The sequence below is a fragment of the Mobula birostris genome, chromosome 2, assembly GCF_030028105.1.
Source record: "Mobula birostris isolate sMobBir1 chromosome 2, sMobBir1.hap1, whole genome shotgun sequence".
Classification (NCBI taxonomy): domain Eukaryota; kingdom Metazoa; phylum Chordata; class Chondrichthyes; order Myliobatiformes; family Myliobatidae; genus Mobula; species Mobula birostris.
Genome location: NC_092371.1, coordinates 85456826 through 85474482, shown reverse-complemented (window position 1 = coordinate 85474482; position 17657 = coordinate 85456826). Strand labels below are relative to the sequence as shown.

Below are 17657 nucleotides of genomic sequence, written 5' to 3'. Positions count from 1 at the left end.
TATATATAATTATCTGGATAGACAGATTAGGAACAGTCAACATGGATTTGTGAATGGAAGGTCATGTTTGACAAATCTTATTGAATTTTTTGATGAGGTTACTAGGAAAGTGGATGGGGGTAAAGTGGTGGATGTTGTCTATATGGACTTCAGTAAGGGCTTTGACAAGGTTCCACACGGAAGGTTAGTTAGGAAGGTTCAATCGTTAGGCATTAATATCGAAGTAGTAAAATGGATTCAGCAGTGGCTGGATGGGAGACGCCAGAGAGTAGTGGTGGATAACTGTGTGTCAGATTGGAGGTCGGCGACTAGTGGTGCGCCTCAGGGATCTGTACTGGGTCTAATGTTGCTTGTCATATATATTAATGATTTGGATGATGGGGTTGTAAATTGGATGAGTAAGTATGCAGATGATACTAAGATAGATGGAGTTGTGGATAATGAAATAGGTTTTCAAAGCTTGCAGAGAGATTTAGACCACTTAGAAGAGTGGGCTGAAAGATGGCAGATGGAGTTTAATGCTGATAAATGTGAGGTGCTACATTTTGGTAGGACTAATCAAAATAGGACATACAAGGTAAATGGTAGGGCATTGAAGAATGCAGTAGTACAGAGGGATCTAGGAGTAATGGTGCATAGTTCCCTGAAGGTGGAATCTCATGTGATTAGGGTGGTGAAAAAAGCTTTTGGTATGCTGGCCTTTATAAATCAGAGCATTGAGTATAGGAGTTGGGATGTAATGTTGAAATTGTATAAGGCATTGTTAAGTCCAAATTTGGAGTATTGTGTACAGTTCTGGTCACCGAATTATAGGAAAGATGTCAATAAAATTGAGAGAGTACAGAGGAGATTTACTAAAATGTTACCTGGGTTTCATCTCCTAAGTTACAGAGAAAGGTTGAACAAATTGGATCTTTATTCTTTGGCGTGTAGAATGTTGAGGGGGGACTTGATAGAGGTATTTAAAATTATGAGGAGGATAGGTAGAGTTGACGTACATAGGCTTTTTCCATTGAGAGTGGGGAAGATTCAAACAAGAGGACATGAGTTGAGAATTAAAGGGCAAATGTTTAGGGGTAACATGAGGGGGAACTTCTTTACTCAGAGAGTGATAGCTGTGTGGAACGAGCTTCCAGAAGAAGTGGTTGAGGCAGGTTTGATGTCATTTAAAGTCAAATTGGAAAGATATATGGACAGGAAAGGAATGGAGGGTTATGGGCTGAGTGCAGGTTGGTGGGACTAGGTAAGAGTAAGAGTTCGGCACGGACTACAAAGGCCGAGATGGCCTGTTTCCGTGCTGCAATTGTTATAAGAGGACACAGGTTTAATGCTGGGGAGTAGGTACAGAGGAGACGTCAGGGGTAAGTTGTTTACTCAGAGAGTGGTGAGTGCGTGGAATGGGCTGCCGGCAACGATGGTGGAGGCAGATACGATAGGGTCTTTTAAGATACTTTTGGATAGGTACATGGAGCTTAGAAAAATAGAGGGCTATAGGTAAGCCTAGTAATTTCTAAGGTAGGGACATGTTCAGCACAACTTTATGGGCCGAAGGGCCTGTATTGTGCTGTAGGTCTGCTATGTCTCTATGTTTCTATCTGCACTGGGACCATAGCCCTGCATACCCCTACCATCCATGTATCTATCCAAACTTCTCTTAAACATTGAAATCAAGCTCACATGCACCGGAGATACTCAATGTGCGTGTAGATTGAGTCTTCTCTCTAGTAAATGTCAAAGTCCCTCCCACTGCTGATTCTTAAAGTGAGTGGCGGAAAGTATAAGGGGCCCGAAACGTCAACTGTTCTTTTTTGCCTGGCCTGCTGAATTCCTCCAGCATTTTGTGTTTGGTGGTCGAGGCAGATATCATAAGACCATAAGATATATGAGCAGAATTAGGCCATTCAACCCATCGAGTCTGCTCTGCCGTTTTATCATGGCTGATTCATTTTCCCTCTCAGTCCCAATCTCCTGCCTTCTCCCTGTACCCCTTCACGCCCTGACTAATCAAGAATTTATCAACCTCTGCCTTAAATATACCCAATGACTTGGCTTCCACAGCTGCCTGTGGCAACGAATTCCACAGATTCACCATTCTCTAGCTAAAGAAATTTCTCCTCAGCTCTAAAAGGACGCCCCTATATTCAGAGGCTGTGTCCTCTGGACCTAGACTCTCCCACCATAGGAAACATCCTCTCCACATCCAATCAAGGCCTTTCAACTTTTGACAAGTTTCAATGAGGTTATCCCTCATTCTTCTGAAGTCTAGTGAATACAGGCCCAGGGTCATCAAATGCTCTTCATATGACAAGCCATTTAATCCTGGAATCATTTTCGTGAACCTCTCTAGTTTCAGCACATCTTTTCTAAATTAAGGGCCCAAAACTGCTCACAATACACCAAGAGAGGCCTCACCAGGGCTTTATAAAGTTTCAACATTACATGCTTGCTTTTATATCTAGTCCTCTCGAAATGAATACTAAGATCGCATTTGCCTTCCTCACCACCGATTCAGCCTGCAAATTAACCTTCAGGGAATCCTGCACAAGGACTCCCAAGTCCCTTTGTACCTCAGTTTTTATATTTTCCCTGCATTTAGAAAATAGTCAACCTTTTCATTTCTTCTACAAAAGTGCATGACCATAGACTTAAAGACACTGTATTCCATCTGCCATTTCTTTGCCTATTCTCCTAATCTGTCTAAGCCCTCCTGTACCCTCTCTACTTCCTCAACACTACCTGCCCCTCCACCTATCTTCATGTCATCTGCAAACTAATTAGAGACATATATTAATGAAACACATTAGAGACATTTAAGACACTCTTAGATAGGCACACGGATGAAATAAAAATGGAGGGCTATGTCAGAGGGAAGGGTTAGATTGATTTTAGAGTAGTAGGTTAAAGAGTTGGCACAACATCATGGGCCGAAAGGCCTGTACTGTTCTCTGTTCTATGTAAGGCCACCATCCTACTTGCTTTCTTCACCTTGTTATTTATTCATGTTGTCACGTTCAAGGATACTTGTCCTCATTGGTAGGGGCGGGCGTGGATTCGGGCAGTGCCGTCTGTGTAGCTGGTGTGAGTAATTGCTGGGGTGGTGTCAGAGGCAGATACATTAGGGACATTTAAGAAACTCTTAGATAGGCACATGGTTGAATGAAAAATGGGGGGAGGGGCTTTGTGTGGGAAGGAAGGGTTAGATTGATCTTAGAGCAGGTTAAAGTGTTGTCACAATATCGTGGGCTGAAGAGCCCTTAACGTTCTGTATTCTATCGTAACAAAGGTGGATGGTCGTAATCAATGTGCCGTGCTCCTAGATGTAAACAGAGACTCATAGACCCATACAGCATGGAAAAGGAAGCCTCTGCCCACCGTATTCACACATCGGGCTCCCAAATGCACAAATCCCATAATAATCCCACCTTTCTGCCTCATACCTGCGGATGTGGAGAAGATGTTTCCTATAGTGGGTGAGTCCAGGACCAGAGGGCACAGCCTCAGAATAGAGGGATGTCCATTTAGAACAGAGATGGGGAGGAATTTCTTTAGCCTGAGGGTGGTGAATCTGTGGCATTCATTGCCACAGACAGCTGTGGAGGCCAAGTCATTGAGTATTTTTAAAACAGAGGTTGATAGGTTCCTGATTAGTAAGGGTGGCAAAGGTTACAGGGAGAAGGCAGGATAAGGCAGTTGACAAGAAAAATAAATCAGCCAGTCTCGATGGGCCAGGTGTCCTAAATCTGCTCCAATATCTTATAGTCCATGTTCTATGTTCTATCACAGTGAAAGTGGAGGGTGGTGGACAGTAGGAGTGTGCCCTGGTCCTGGAGGTAATGACTGAGATACATAGACCCATACAGCACAGAAAAGGAAGCTTTCCTTAGTTCTTCTACCAACTACCTACTCAGTTGGGGCAAGCTACAATTACGCAATAGGGATGTCTATGGAATGTGGGAGGGAATGAAACCACGTGCAGGAAACCTGCACAGTCAGAGCGGTGTGTGAAAACTCCACACAGGGAATATCCATGATCAGGATTGAGCCAGCTTCTGGAGCTGTCGGACACTAGCCCTAACTGGAATACCACCTGTAATACCACCTAATACCACCTAATCACTCTGAGCACCGGTGCCCCACAAGGCTGTGTACTCAGCCCCCTGCTGTATTCACTGTACACCCATGATTGTGTAGCCAAGTTTTCATCAAACTCAATGTGTAAGTTTGCTGATGACACAACAATTGTAGGCCGTATCTCGGGTAATGATGAGTTTGAGTACAGAGAAGAAATTAAGAACCTGGTGGCATGGTGCGAAGACAATAACCTATCCCTCAACGACAGCAAGACGAAGGAATTGGTTGTTGACTTCAGAAGGAGTAGCGGACTGCACGACCCAATTTATATCGGTGGTGCGCAAGTGGAACAGGTCAAAAGCTTTAAGTTCCTGGGTGTCAATATCACAAATGACCTGACTTGATCCAACCAAGCAGAGTCCACTGCCAAGAAGGCCCACCAGCGCCTCTACTTCCTGAGAAAACTGAAGAAATTTGACCTGTCCCCTAAAACCCTCACTAATTTTTATCGATGCACCGTAGAAAGCATTCTTCTAGGATGCATCACAACCTGGTATGGAAGTCGTCCTGTCCAAGACCGAAAGAAGCTGCAGAAGGTCGTGAACACAGCGCAGCACATCACACAAACCAATCTTCCATCCTTGGACTCACGTTACACTGCACGCTGTCGGATGCGATAATCAAGGACACGACCCACCCAGCCAACACACTTTTCGTCCCGCTTCCCTCCGGGAGAAGGCTCAGGAGCTTGAAGACTCGTACAGCTCGATTTGGGAACAGCTTCTTTCCAACTGTTGAACGGATCCTGACCCAGACCTGGGCCGTACCCTCCAAATATCTGGACCTGCCTCTGGGTTTTTTTTGCACTACATTACTTCCCATTTTTCTATTTTCTATTTATGATTTATAATTTAAAATTTTTAATATTTACTAATTTTTACTATTTTTAATATTTAATATTTGTAATCCAGGGAGCGGGAAGCGCAGAATCAAATATCGCTGTGATGATTGTACGTTCTAGTATCAATTGTTTGGTGACAATAAAGTATAAAGTATAAAGTATGGATCCTCGATTCTTAGTAACTGTTCATTTGTTATGTGCTATTTCATACGACATGGGTGAGCATGGTCTTTCCATGACCACAACTGTTCTTGGTCAAATTTTTCTACAGAAGTGGTTTGCCATTCTCTTCTTCTGGCAGTATCTTTACAAGATGGGTGACCCCAGCCTTTATGAATACTCTTCAGAGATTGGCAGCCTGGCATCAGTGGTCACATAACCAGGACTTGTGATATGCACCCCGTGCTCCCAAGGCTTCACGTGACACTGATCGAGAGGGTTGGGAGAGGGTCTAAGTAGGTGCTACACCTTGCCCAAGTGAAGAAGACATATTTCCACCCCACTATCCAATCTTAACTTTACTGTTATTTATTAGACCATAGTGCACAATAGTCCAAACTTCATAAGAAGGAATCACAACTCTATTTAAGCATCTTACCTCCAGGGCAGTGTCTATTCTTTATCCTGCATTTCCTTGTCATCTTCAGGGCAACACAGGGCTCAGAGAGATTCTCTGAGGCAGGGAGCTCTTGCCGAGTTCTGGTCTCCGATCCCCACTTGTAGCCACAAGTCCGCTGGTTCCTCATGCAAGGACTCCACGCGCTCCAGGATCCAAGCTTGCATCCATCTGTGGTAAAACCAGAGAAACACCAAAATAATCATGGGTTATATTGCACGATTGCAAGAGGCTGCAGTGCTGTAAACTCAGCAGGTTGATTCATCAGCGTAGACAGAGTGGTGGTGGAGAGGATGTTTCCTAAAGTGGGAGAGTCTAGGACCAGAGGGCACAGATAGAGCGGATGTGGAGAGGATGTTTCCTATAGTGGGAGAGTCTAGGACCAGAAGACACAGATAGAGTGGGTGTGGAGAGGATGTTTCCTATAGTGGGAGAGTCTAGGACCAGAGGGCACAGATAGAATGGATGTGGTGGATGTGGAGAGGTGTATTTCCTATAGTGGGAGAGTCTAGGACCAGCGGACACAGATAGAGTGGATATGGAGAGGATGTTTCTTATAGTGGGAGAGTATATGACCAGAGGGCACTGATAGAGTGGATGTGGAGAGGATGTTTCCTATAGTGGGGGAGTCTAGGACCAGAGGACACAGATAGAGTGGATGTGGAGAGGACGTTCCCTATAGTGGGGGAGTCTAGGACCAGAGGACACTGATAGAGTGGATGTGGAGAAGATGTTTCCTATAGTGGTGTCCTCTAGGACCAGAGGACACAGATAGAGTGGATGTGGAGAGGATGTTTCCTATAGTGGGGGAGTCCAGGACCAGAGGACACAGACAGAGTGGATGTGGAGAGTATGTTTCCTTTAGTGGGGGAGTCTAGGACTAGAGTGGATGTGGAGAGGATGTTTCCTATAGCGGGGGAGTCTAGGAGCAGAGGACACATATAGAGTGTCCAAATTAATATGTTCTGATTTTTCTTAGTTCTTTTTAATATTGTATACTATATTTTATCATGATGCTTTTTTTAATAAGTTTAATTTTGCTCTGTTTTTTGTTGTGTCTTGTAGGAATGCAGTTAGCCTTGGAAATTTTTTGGAGCTCAGGCAGTAGATTGTTTTGGGAGGATAATGTTGGTAGGTTTAGCTGTCAACTGCCCTTTGGTCGACTTTTTTTCTTTGGGTGGGGGGGTGGGGATTGAGGGTTGTTTTTTTTGCTTTTCTATCAGCTGTTTGGTTCTCTTAACTTCACTTGTTGCTTGGTTACTTTATCTTAAAACTCATTGTTTGGATTTAATATACATTCCAGCGGTTTTTAGTCTAACCTCTCTTTAAGCAATATTTAAAATGGACCATACTATTAATTTACTTAGTTTTAATGTAAAAGGATTAAACCATCCTGTGAAACATAATAAGATATTTAATTATATTAAGAAACTGAATGACTCAAATTTTTTTTACAAGAAACACATTCATAAATGTGATAATTTACATCTTTTCAGCAGTTGGAAGGAATTATTGTTTCATTCCTCCTTTCAGGCTAAGGCTAGAGGAGTTTCAATTCTTATAGACAGTTCAGTTTCTTTCGTTCAACATAATGTAGTGTCTGATACCAATGGGCGTTTTGTTATAGTGTCAGGTAAATTAGATAATAAATTAATGGTTTTTTCTAATTTGTATGCCCCGGATGATCCAGGTTTTTTTGAACACTTTTTTTTGTTTTTATCAGATTTAAGTCTGTATTCTCTGGTTTTAGGAGGAGACTTCAACTGTGGCTTAGAACCTGTTTTAGATTGCTCATCTTTTAAATGATTGACTTTTAGTAGATCTTCCTCCTTTATCCAATCTTTTTTAATGAAATGTGATATTGTTAATGTTTGGCGTGTTTTGCATTCAGCAGATAGAGAGTACTCATTTTTTTCTCATGTTCATCATACGTATTCCAGGATTGATTTTTTTTTGTTGATAGTCATTTGATTCCATTGATTTGATCCTGTGAATATAAATAAATTGCTGTTTCAGATCATGCTCCAGTGTTTTTATCTTTAAATCTTCCGGATATCTCCCAAATAAACAGATTCTGGCATTTCAATCCAACTCTGTTATCTGATAAGGATTTAAAAAAATTTTTGGAGAGAGAAATTACTCTTTTTTTGAAGAGAATATGCTAGAAGAGACTTCTAGTATTATTTTATGGGATGATTTTAAGGCTTATATTAGAGGACAAATTATTTCTTTTACCACAAGTGTTAAGAAAAAATCTAATAGGGAGAGAATTGAATTAGCCAATCACTTGAAACAATTAGACCAAAAATATGCTTTGGCTCCAGATCCTGATTTATATAAAAGGTGTGTTGAAATTAGAACTAAATACAATCTGCTTTTAACTTATCCAATTGAAACTCAACTTTTAAAAGATAAAAGTCAGTTTTATGTTCATGGAGATAAAACGGGTAAACTATTGGCTAACCAATTAAAGACCTTTATAGTTAAACGCCAAATTAAAGAAATTTGTAAAGCTAATGGTGATAAAACATCTGATCATTTAGAAATAAATGATACTTTTAGAGAATTCTATTCTAAACTTTATAGCTCTGATCCTCCTAAGGACAATACTGTAATGAATAATTTCTTAGGTTGATTAAACATTCCTACACTTTCTGATGATAATTGAAAATTGCTGAATCAACCCATTCCTTACGAGGAAATTTCCGAGGTTGTTCACTCTTTGCACTTGGGGAAGGCTCCGGGTCCTGATGGATTTTCTGGAGAGTTTTATAAGGCTTTTTTCCCTCTTTGCTTATACCTCACTTATATTCAGTCCTTTCGGACTCTTTTAAATTAGGTAGGTTGCCACAATCTTTTTATGAAGCCTCTATTTTGCTTATTCTGAAAAAGAATAAGGATCCAACTTTACGTTCTTCTTATAAACCAATTTCCTTACTCAATGTTGATACTAAAATTTTATGTAAACTTTTGGCTCATAGAATTGAAAATATTTTGAAATCTATTATTTCTGATTATCAGACTGGATTTTTGTTGTTTATTGAATGTTATTTATTCTCCTTCTAAAGCGATATCGGAATGTGTGATATCCTTCGATGCTGAGAAAGCCTTTGATCAGGTTGAATGGAATTATTTATTTAAAACTTCAGAAAAATTTAACTTTGGGCCCGATTTTATTCAATGGATTAAATTATTTTATTTATCTCCCCCCACTTACGTTCTTACTAACTCTCAGAATTCTAAACCATCTAGACTTCAACGTGGAACCAGACAAGTTTGTCCTTTGCGTCCTTTGCTTTTTGATTTGGTCTTAGAACCTTTAGCTATTGCTTTCCGGGAATCTAATGATATCACTGGTATTTTAAGGAGGGGTATTATTCGCAAAGTGTCGCTTTATGCTGATGACCTTTTGCTCTACATTTCTAAAGTGGAGTCTTCTTTACCTTCCATACTTTCTTTACTCTCCTGCTTTAGTCAGTTTTCAGGATATAAACTTAACTTTCATAAGAGTGAACTTTTTCCTTTGAAAAATTTGGTATTAGTTAATACTAACCTTCCTTTTAAAACTGTAAGAAATAAATTTACTTATTTGGGTGTAACAATTACTAGGAATTATAAATTCTTTTTTAAAGAAATTTTTTTACACTTCTGAATTATGTTAAAAGGCACTATCAAATTGGTCACCTCTCTCTTTATCATTGATTGGCTGAATTAACTCTATTAAAATGAATATTTTGCCTAAATTTTTATATTTATTTCAGGCCGTACCTGCTTTTATTTCTAAATCCTTTCTCTGGATTCTCTTATATCTTCTTTTATACGGAAAAATAAAATTTCTCGATTAAATAAAGTTCATCTTCAAAAAGCTAAAAAGAATGGAAGTTTAGCCTTACCCAATTTTAGGTTTTATTACTGGGCAGTCAATATACGGAATCTTATGTTTTGGTTATATTATATTAATCAAAACGACTGTCTGGTCTGGGTTTCTTTAGAAGCTAATTCTGTTAATAAATTTTCTATCATTTTCTTCCTAGACAAGATTTTTTTAACAGTGTGGGGACCTTTTTTGAATTATTTTCAAAATCTTTGACTTGCTATTAAGCACAGATGTTGACTAACAATATGTTTTATTATATGATTTTCTTTTTTTTTTAACCAAACAGCTGTTTTTTTTCTGGTAGTGGGTTTAGATTTTTTTTGTATAATAAAATTATCTCTTGTCAATATTATGTTTAAATTTAATGTATACGGATATGGGGTAATGAGACTATAATTGTGATTCCAATATATTGTAATCAATATATATTATATATCCTACTGTACTCTGTATACTTTTATGTAAGAAATCAATAAAAATATTGAAAAAGAAAGAAAAGAAAGAGTGGGTGTGGAGAGGATGTTTCCTAAAGTGGGAGAGTCTAGGACCAGAGGGCACAGATAGAGTGGATATGGAGAGGATGTTTCTTATAGTGGGAGAGTATATGACCAGAGGGCACAGATAGAGTGGGTGTGGAGAGGATGTTTCCTATAGTGGGGGAGTCTAGGACCAGAGGGCACAGATAGAGTGGGTGTGGAGAGGATGTTTCCTATAGTGGGGAAGTCTAGGACCAGAGGGCACTGATAGAGTGGATGTGGAGAGGATGTTTTCTATAGTGGGGGAGTCTAGGACCAGAGGGCACTGATAGAGTGGGTGTGGAGAGGATGCTTCCTATAGTGGGGAAGTCTAGGACCAGAGGACACTGATAGAGTGGATGTGGAGAGGATGTTTCCTATAGTGGGGGAGTCTAGGACCAGAGGGCACAGATAGAGTGGGTGTGGAGAGGATATTTCCTATAGTGGGAGAGTCTAGGACCAGAGGGCACTGATAGAGTGGATGTGGAGAGGATGTTTCCTATAGTGGGAGAGTCTAGGACCAGAGGGCACAGATAGAGTGGGTGTGGAGAGGATGTTTCCTATAGTGGGAGAGTCTAGGACCAGAGGGCACAAATAGAGCGGATGTGGAGAGGATGTTTCCTATAGTGGGAGAGTCTAGGACCAGAGGGCACAGATAGAGCGGATGTGGAGAGGATGTTTCCTATAGTGGGAGAGTCTAGGACCAGAGGGCGCAGATAGAGCGGATGTGGAGAGGATGTTTCCTATAGTGGTGGAGTCTAGGACCAGAGGGCAGAGATAGAGTGGGTGTGGAGAGGATGTTTCCTATAGTGGGAGAGTCTAGGACCAGAGGGCACAGATAGAGTGGGTGTGGAGAGGATGTTTCCTATAGTGGGAGAGTCTAGGACCAGAGGGCACAGACAGAGTGGGTGTGGAGAGGATGTTTCCTATGGTGGGGGAGTCCAGGACCAGAGGACACAGATGGAGTGGATGTGGAGAGGATGTTTCCTATAGTGGGAGAGTCTAGGACCTGAGGACAGATAGAGCAGATGTGGAGAGGATATTTCCTATGGTGGGGGAGTCTAGGACCAGAGACAGAGTGGATGTGGAGAGGATGTTTCCTATAGTGGGGGGGTCTTGGACCAGAGGGCAGAGTCTCAAAGTACATGGACATCCCTTTAGAACAGAGACGAGGAGGAATTTTTTAGGCAAGAGGGTGGTGAATCTCTGGAATTCATTGTCACAAATGGCTGTGGAGGCCAGGTCATTGGGTATATTTAAAATGGAGGTTGATAGGTTCTAGATTAATAAGGGCATCAAAGGTTACAGGGAGAAGGCAGGAGCCAAGATAGAGAGGGGTAATAGGTCAGTCATGATGGAATGGTGGAGTAGACTCAATGGACTGAATGGCCTAATAGTGCTCCTATGCCTTATGGTCTAATCATGTCCACCATCGAGATTATCTTCAAGAGATGGTTCATCAGGTAGGTGGCGTCAATCACTAAGGACACTTGCCATCCAGGACATCCCCTCTTCTCATTACTATCACCAGGGAAGAGGTATAGGAGCCTGAAGACACTCACCAAATGTTTTAGGAGCAATTTATTACCCTCTGCCATCAGATTTCTGAATGGACCATAAGCCATTAACAAAGACTACTTTGTGATTTCTCTCTTGCCCCATTTATTTTTTAACTTATAGTAATTTTAGCATTTTGCACCGTGCCACTGCAACAAAATGAAAACTTTGCCAAAATCAGGCTTACTATCACCAACAATTTGTCCTGAAATTTGTTATTTTTTGGCAGCAGTACATTACAATACATACAAAAAATACTAAAAGTATAAATACGTAAAAAAATAAATAATTAATGAATAATAATTAAATAGTTAATAGAAAATAATTAATAGTTACTATTAGTAATTAATAAATTGTAATTAATAGTAGTCAATAAGCAGTAATTAATAAATAAGTTGTTGTGATTTTTAAGCAATAAGTCTGATATTAAACCTGATTTGGATTCCTCAGGGTGGGTGATACCAATGTGACCAGGTAAATACTAAGGGTTGGCTTCCACAAGCAATGGAAGTAGAGCAAAGGAATTGATGGGGACCCCTCTGAGAGCTAGCATAGTTATGATGTCACAAGGCCCATAAGAAAACATGAAATAATATGAAATACCTTCACCCAGAGGACTGAAGACCTTCAGCATTCTCCACACAATGCTGAGAACATTCCTGATTGAGATCTATAGATTCTAGGGCTAAAAAGCCGTAGGGCACCAGAAGTGTACGTTCTCCCCGAGACTACATGGGTTTTCTCCAGGTGCTCCGGACTCTTGCCACAGTCCAAGGATGTAAAGATTAGGGTTAGGAAGTTACGGGCATGCTATATTGTTGCTGGAAACGTGGCAACACTTGCAGGCTGCCCCCTGCAAGGTCTTGGACTGTGTTGGTCATGGATGCAAATGACTCATTTCACTGTATGTTTCAATGTACAAGTGAGAAATAAAGTTCATATGGCTTTGCATTATAGAATACCAACTGTTTTCTGGGATTGCACCCCTTCCCCCCCCCATAAAACAGGGGGTTCAGCTGCATTTCCTTTTCTTGCATTTTGCAATCAGAGTCAGAACCAGGTTTCGTATCACTGACATAGGCCATAAAATTTGTTGTTTCGCCGCAGCTGTTCAGTTTTCCTGTCATTGGCAGACACAATGGACAACCACTGTCCATCACCATGCAATACATAAAAATCTATAAATTACAATAAGATAGAGAGGAATAGAGAAAGAGGGAAAGAGAGAGAGAACGAGAGATAGAGACAGAAAATGAGACAGAAAATGAGAAATAAAGAGAATGGGAGATAGAGAGATAGAGAATGAGAGAGAAATTGAGGTAGAGAGATAGAGACAGATATAAATAGAGAGTTAGAGATAGAGAGAGAAATGGAGAGAGATAGAGAGAAGGAAATAGAGATAGAGAGAGTAATAGAAATAGAGATAGAGATAGACAGAGAGATTAAATTACATAAGTAATGTAAAAAAGAGAGCAAAAATAATGAGTTAGTGTTCATGGGTTGGTTCATTGTGCATTCAAAAAATTTGATAGCAGAGGGGAAGAAACTGTTCCTGAAATATTAAATTTATATCCTCAGGCTTCTGATAATGGTAGCAATGAGAAGATGGGGGTCCTTAATGATGGATGTCCTACAGATGTCATCGTCCTCAATGAGAGTACATCTGTGGATTGGAGCTTTCAGACTGTGAATCTTTATTCTGTAATGGAAGAGTCAGACCAGACCAGCATTAAGATGACGGGAGGTGAATGACATACCCACACAATCCATCGGTTGGTCCTGTGGAGCTGAACCTTCGGGACAGGTCATGTAACATTTGCCCTTCAACAGGTAGTGGTCGGGACTACACTTGATGCAGAATTCACGGCTGAAGCACATTTCACAGTTCCTGGCCTTGCATCCTAGTGGAATGAGAAAATATAGGAGAATCCTTTCATTTTGGAATTGGAATTGGTTGATTACTGTTGAGTGTACTAAGAGACCGTGAAAAGTTCTGCATGCCATTCAGACATGATTCCACACACAACTACATCTAGGTAGTAAAAACACCATTAGGCCATCAGACATAGGAGCAGAATTAGGTCTTTTGGCCCATCAAGTCTGCTCCACCATTTCATCATGGCTGATTTATTATTCCCCTCAACCCTATCCTCTTACCTTCTCCCTTGACACCCTGACTAATCAAGAACCTGTCAACCTCCACTTTAAATATACCCAATGACTTGGCCTCCACAGCTCTCCATGACAATGAATTCCATAGATTCACTACGCCCTGGCTAAGGAAATTCCTCCTCACCTCTGTCTAAAGGGATGTCTTCTATTCTGAGGTTGAGCCCTCTGGTTCTAGACTCCTCCACTATTGGAAACATCCTCTCCACATCCATTCTATCTAGCTCTTTCAACATTTGGTAGCTTTCAAAGAGATCCTCCCCACCCACCCATTCTTCTAAACTACAGTGAGTATAGATCCAGAGCCATCAAATACTCCTCACATGATAACCCTTTCTTTGCCAGGATCGGTTTGTGAACCTTTTCTGGACCCTAAATGGGAATGTGAATGCAGAGTATAGTGCTGCGGTTACAGGAAAAGTTCAGTGCAAGCAGAGAATGAGGAGGAAGGTCATAAAGTGGTACATTGGGAGATCAAGAGTTCATCTTTGAGCGTACAAAATATCTGTTCAAGAGAGTCTGATAAGAGTGGAATAGAAGCTGTCCTTGAGCCTGGTGGTTCTGTCCTCCACTCTGTAGCTTACAAAAAGTGCAGAGCTACTTGGGAACAGGTGTGAAAAGAATTGGCAATGTGTGAAAATGAGAGCTGACAAACATCAGCAAGGGTGAGCAAGTCTGCAGCTCTTTAGAAAGGGAAAGAAGAGGGGTGATATGGAAAGGTGATTCAGTTTGGGGAGGACTTCCAAGCCAAGGTCCATTGTGTGTCAAGGGCTGCCAGTGTCTTCTCTGACATTTGGTCTCAGTGATGTGAGTGGAGGAAATATTAGAAGGAGATACAACAGAACTAATTCTCACCCACTTGGTTCATTAGCTAACTCTGTGAACAGCCACGTGACCCAGCGGTGGGAAGGCCACCTTTCATGAACAATATACCTTGGGTTGGCATGATTTGGGGTTCAACCAATCAGGAAAGTTGGGATATTTCAATTAAGGAACATGACTTGTAGTGAATGCTGTGTAAATACTGCTCACACACAATTACCGGTAGTCCGGAAATGGCAGATCATACACCAGTATAAAATTATAGAGGAAGTATATTTACCAGATTTTCAACTTTAACAACAGTTACAGAAAAAGAAAACTAAAAGGGCCCATTACAGTTAAACGAGTCCAATATGCACATTAACATTGGAGTTCATTCTGGATTAGTTGGGGGTGTATCTCTTTATTCATGCATTAAACTCATGGTTTGTGTGAAAGTACACGGCATATTCAAAACTTCACTTGAAGACCATCTCTTGGAGTCATTCATCTGCACAAAGCACTTCTTGCAATGGGTAATCTCCTTCCAATGGCAGCATCTCCCTTGAGCCATGCTCTACAGTTCCCACCAAAAAGACTCCAAACCAGACTACGGTCCTTCAGAAAACTCTCCTCTGCAGCTCTCTCTCACATCACACAATCCAGATTGGCTGACGCACACTCCAAAGTTGTACAACATGGTTCCTCATCTTTAGCCGAAGCCAAAACACTCTTTCCAGCAGGTCACGCTGTTTTTACAGAAAACTGCTAAAATAGAATACCTCACAGCATAGCAGTAGAAATCTTAACAAGGGCATTTCACATGTTTAGACCAATATTGTTTATATATTGTTTATTGTCATTCTTCACAGTGCATTGGGGTACATAGCACAAGGAAACCCAGCAACTGAATGCAGAATAAAGTGTCAGATCTACAGAGAAACTGTAGTGCAGATAGACAACAAGGTGCAAGGTGATAACAAAGCAGATTGCGAGGTCAGAAGTCTATCTAATTGTACTACAGATAAAGGCAAGTTTTAGTTGTCACATGTACATCAAAACATACAGTGAAATGCATTGTTGCAGAGCAGTGGGGACAAACCATAGGCAGCCCACAGTGTCACCGTGCTTCTGGCGCCAACATAGCAATGCATACAACATGCTAACCCTAACCCGAACTTCTCTGGAAAGTGAGAAGAAACCGCAGTAACCAGAGAGAACCCGCGTAGTCACGGGGAGAGCGAGCAGCAACTGGAGCTCACTTAATCAAATACACTTCATCAAAGTGTCCATCACTGGGGCAGCACGGTAGTGTAGCGGTCAGTGTAACACTATCAAAGCAGCAGCAAACAGGGTTCAATGCCCACCAGTGTACATAAGGAATTTGTACTTCCTCCTTTGACTGTGTGGGTTTCCTCCGGGTGCTCTGGTTTCCTCCCACATTCCAAAGACATAGGTTAATTGGTCACATAGGTGTCATTGGAAAGCTCAGCCTTGTTGGGCTGAAAGGGCCGGACACCCTGCCTCTTCCACCTCAGGTGACTAAAGAAGTTCGGCATGGGCCCCCAAATCCTCAAGCCCTTCTACAGGGGCACCACTGAGAGCATCCTGACTGGCTGTATCACCCCTCGGTACGGGGAACTGCACCAACCTTGATCGCTGGGCACTTCAGAGAGTGGTACGGACAGCCCAGCACATCGGTGGATGTGAACTTCCCTTCACTGAGGACATTTACAGCAGCAGGTGCAGAAAGAAGGCCTGGAAGATCATTGGGGACACCAGTCACCCCAACCCTAAACTGTTTTAGCTGCTTCTGTCTGGCAAACAATACTGCAGCATTAAAGTCAGGATCAACAGGCTATGGGACATCTTCTTTCTACAAACCATTAGACTTTTAAGTTTACATGTCTGTATATTGCAACAAGGTCATAACACAAATATTTTTACTCACTCATGTTGTGGAATGGATGTAAGATTTTAAATAAATTCAAAATTCTAAAGGAAGAGTTTGTGAAGTCCATTGCCAATCTGAGTGGTTGGATCAGTGTAACCAGCCATTACTGGACAAACATTATTGTTGATCCAGCCAACCTTCCCAAGGTCCTCACCATCCCCAGCCTCATCTACCTTCCCTCCTCTAGTCAGCAGCTGAGATTCTGGGCTTGACCCTGAGTCACTGTCCTCCTGATCATTCCTTTGGCTTTTCACTCTTACTCTCCTTGCACTGGGAAAAGGAAAGAGTTCAGTTCTGCTGAAGGGTCTCAGCCCAAAACGTCTACAATTTATTCATTTCCATAGCTGCTGCCTGGCCTGCTGAGTTCCTCCAGCATTGAATGTGTGTTGCCAAAGAGTTCAAATAATTTCTTAAGTATAAACTTGGACTTAATTGGTTGCAATTTGGATGGAAACCAACTTTTAAACAATGAAACCTCTTAGCAAATCCATGTCCTTATAATCTCTCTGACCACAAACCAAAGCCAGTCATTCTAAATCACGATGGTCATCACACATTTTAATCCCAATGGACTCGGGTTGACTCCTGCATAGTTACAGAGCAGTAGGGAAAAACCATAGGAAGGATAAAATCTATCTTACTGAGAAAACCACGATCTGAAGCAATTTCTGTTCTTCCCTTTTGCAAGTTGGACCACCAGGTGGGCACCAGCTGGAATCACTGACTTCTCTTCTGATTCCAGTCAGGCGCAGACACTGGAGGCCAGGTCAGGTCAAAGTCACAAACTCTGGTCTCAAAGGAATACACACAAATGCTGGAAGAGCTGGGTAAGTCAGGCAAGCGAATAAAAACTCATTGTTTTGAGAACGCAAATACGAGGAAATCTGCAGATGCTGGAAATTCAAGCAACACACATAAAAAGTGCTGGTGAACGCAACAGGCCAGGCAGCATCTCTAGGAAGAGGTACAGTCGATGTTTTGGGCTGAGACCCTTCGTCAGGACTAACTGAAAGGAGAGATAGTAAGAGATTTGAAAGTGGGAGGGGGAGGGATAGAAAATTTTGAAAAAATTTCTTGCCCAGTGTACTGATGACATCTCATTTGCAATGAAGAGATGTGCACAGGAGGTCAAAGAACCACATTTTCTTATTCAGAAGCAGCTTCTTCTCTTCCTCCATCAGATTTCTGAACCCATG

General features: G+C 41.5%; 1 protein-coding gene across 1 annotated transcript in view; it reads right to left on the bottom strand.

Moving 5' to 3' along the window:
• LOC140210690 (uncharacterized) overlaps positions 1 to 17657 on the bottom strand; it is a 65168-nt gene that overhangs the window by 9454 nt on the left and 38057 nt on the right. Inside the window, exons 5-6 of the mRNA XM_072279887.1 lie at positions 13295 to 13438; positions 5571 to 5759 (exon numbers count right to left, since the gene is read on the bottom strand). Coding sequence (XP_072135988.1) covers positions 5571 to 5759; positions 13295 to 13438 — 333 coding nt within the window. The remainder of the gene's footprint in view (positions 1 to 5570; positions 5760 to 13294; positions 13439 to 17657) is intronic.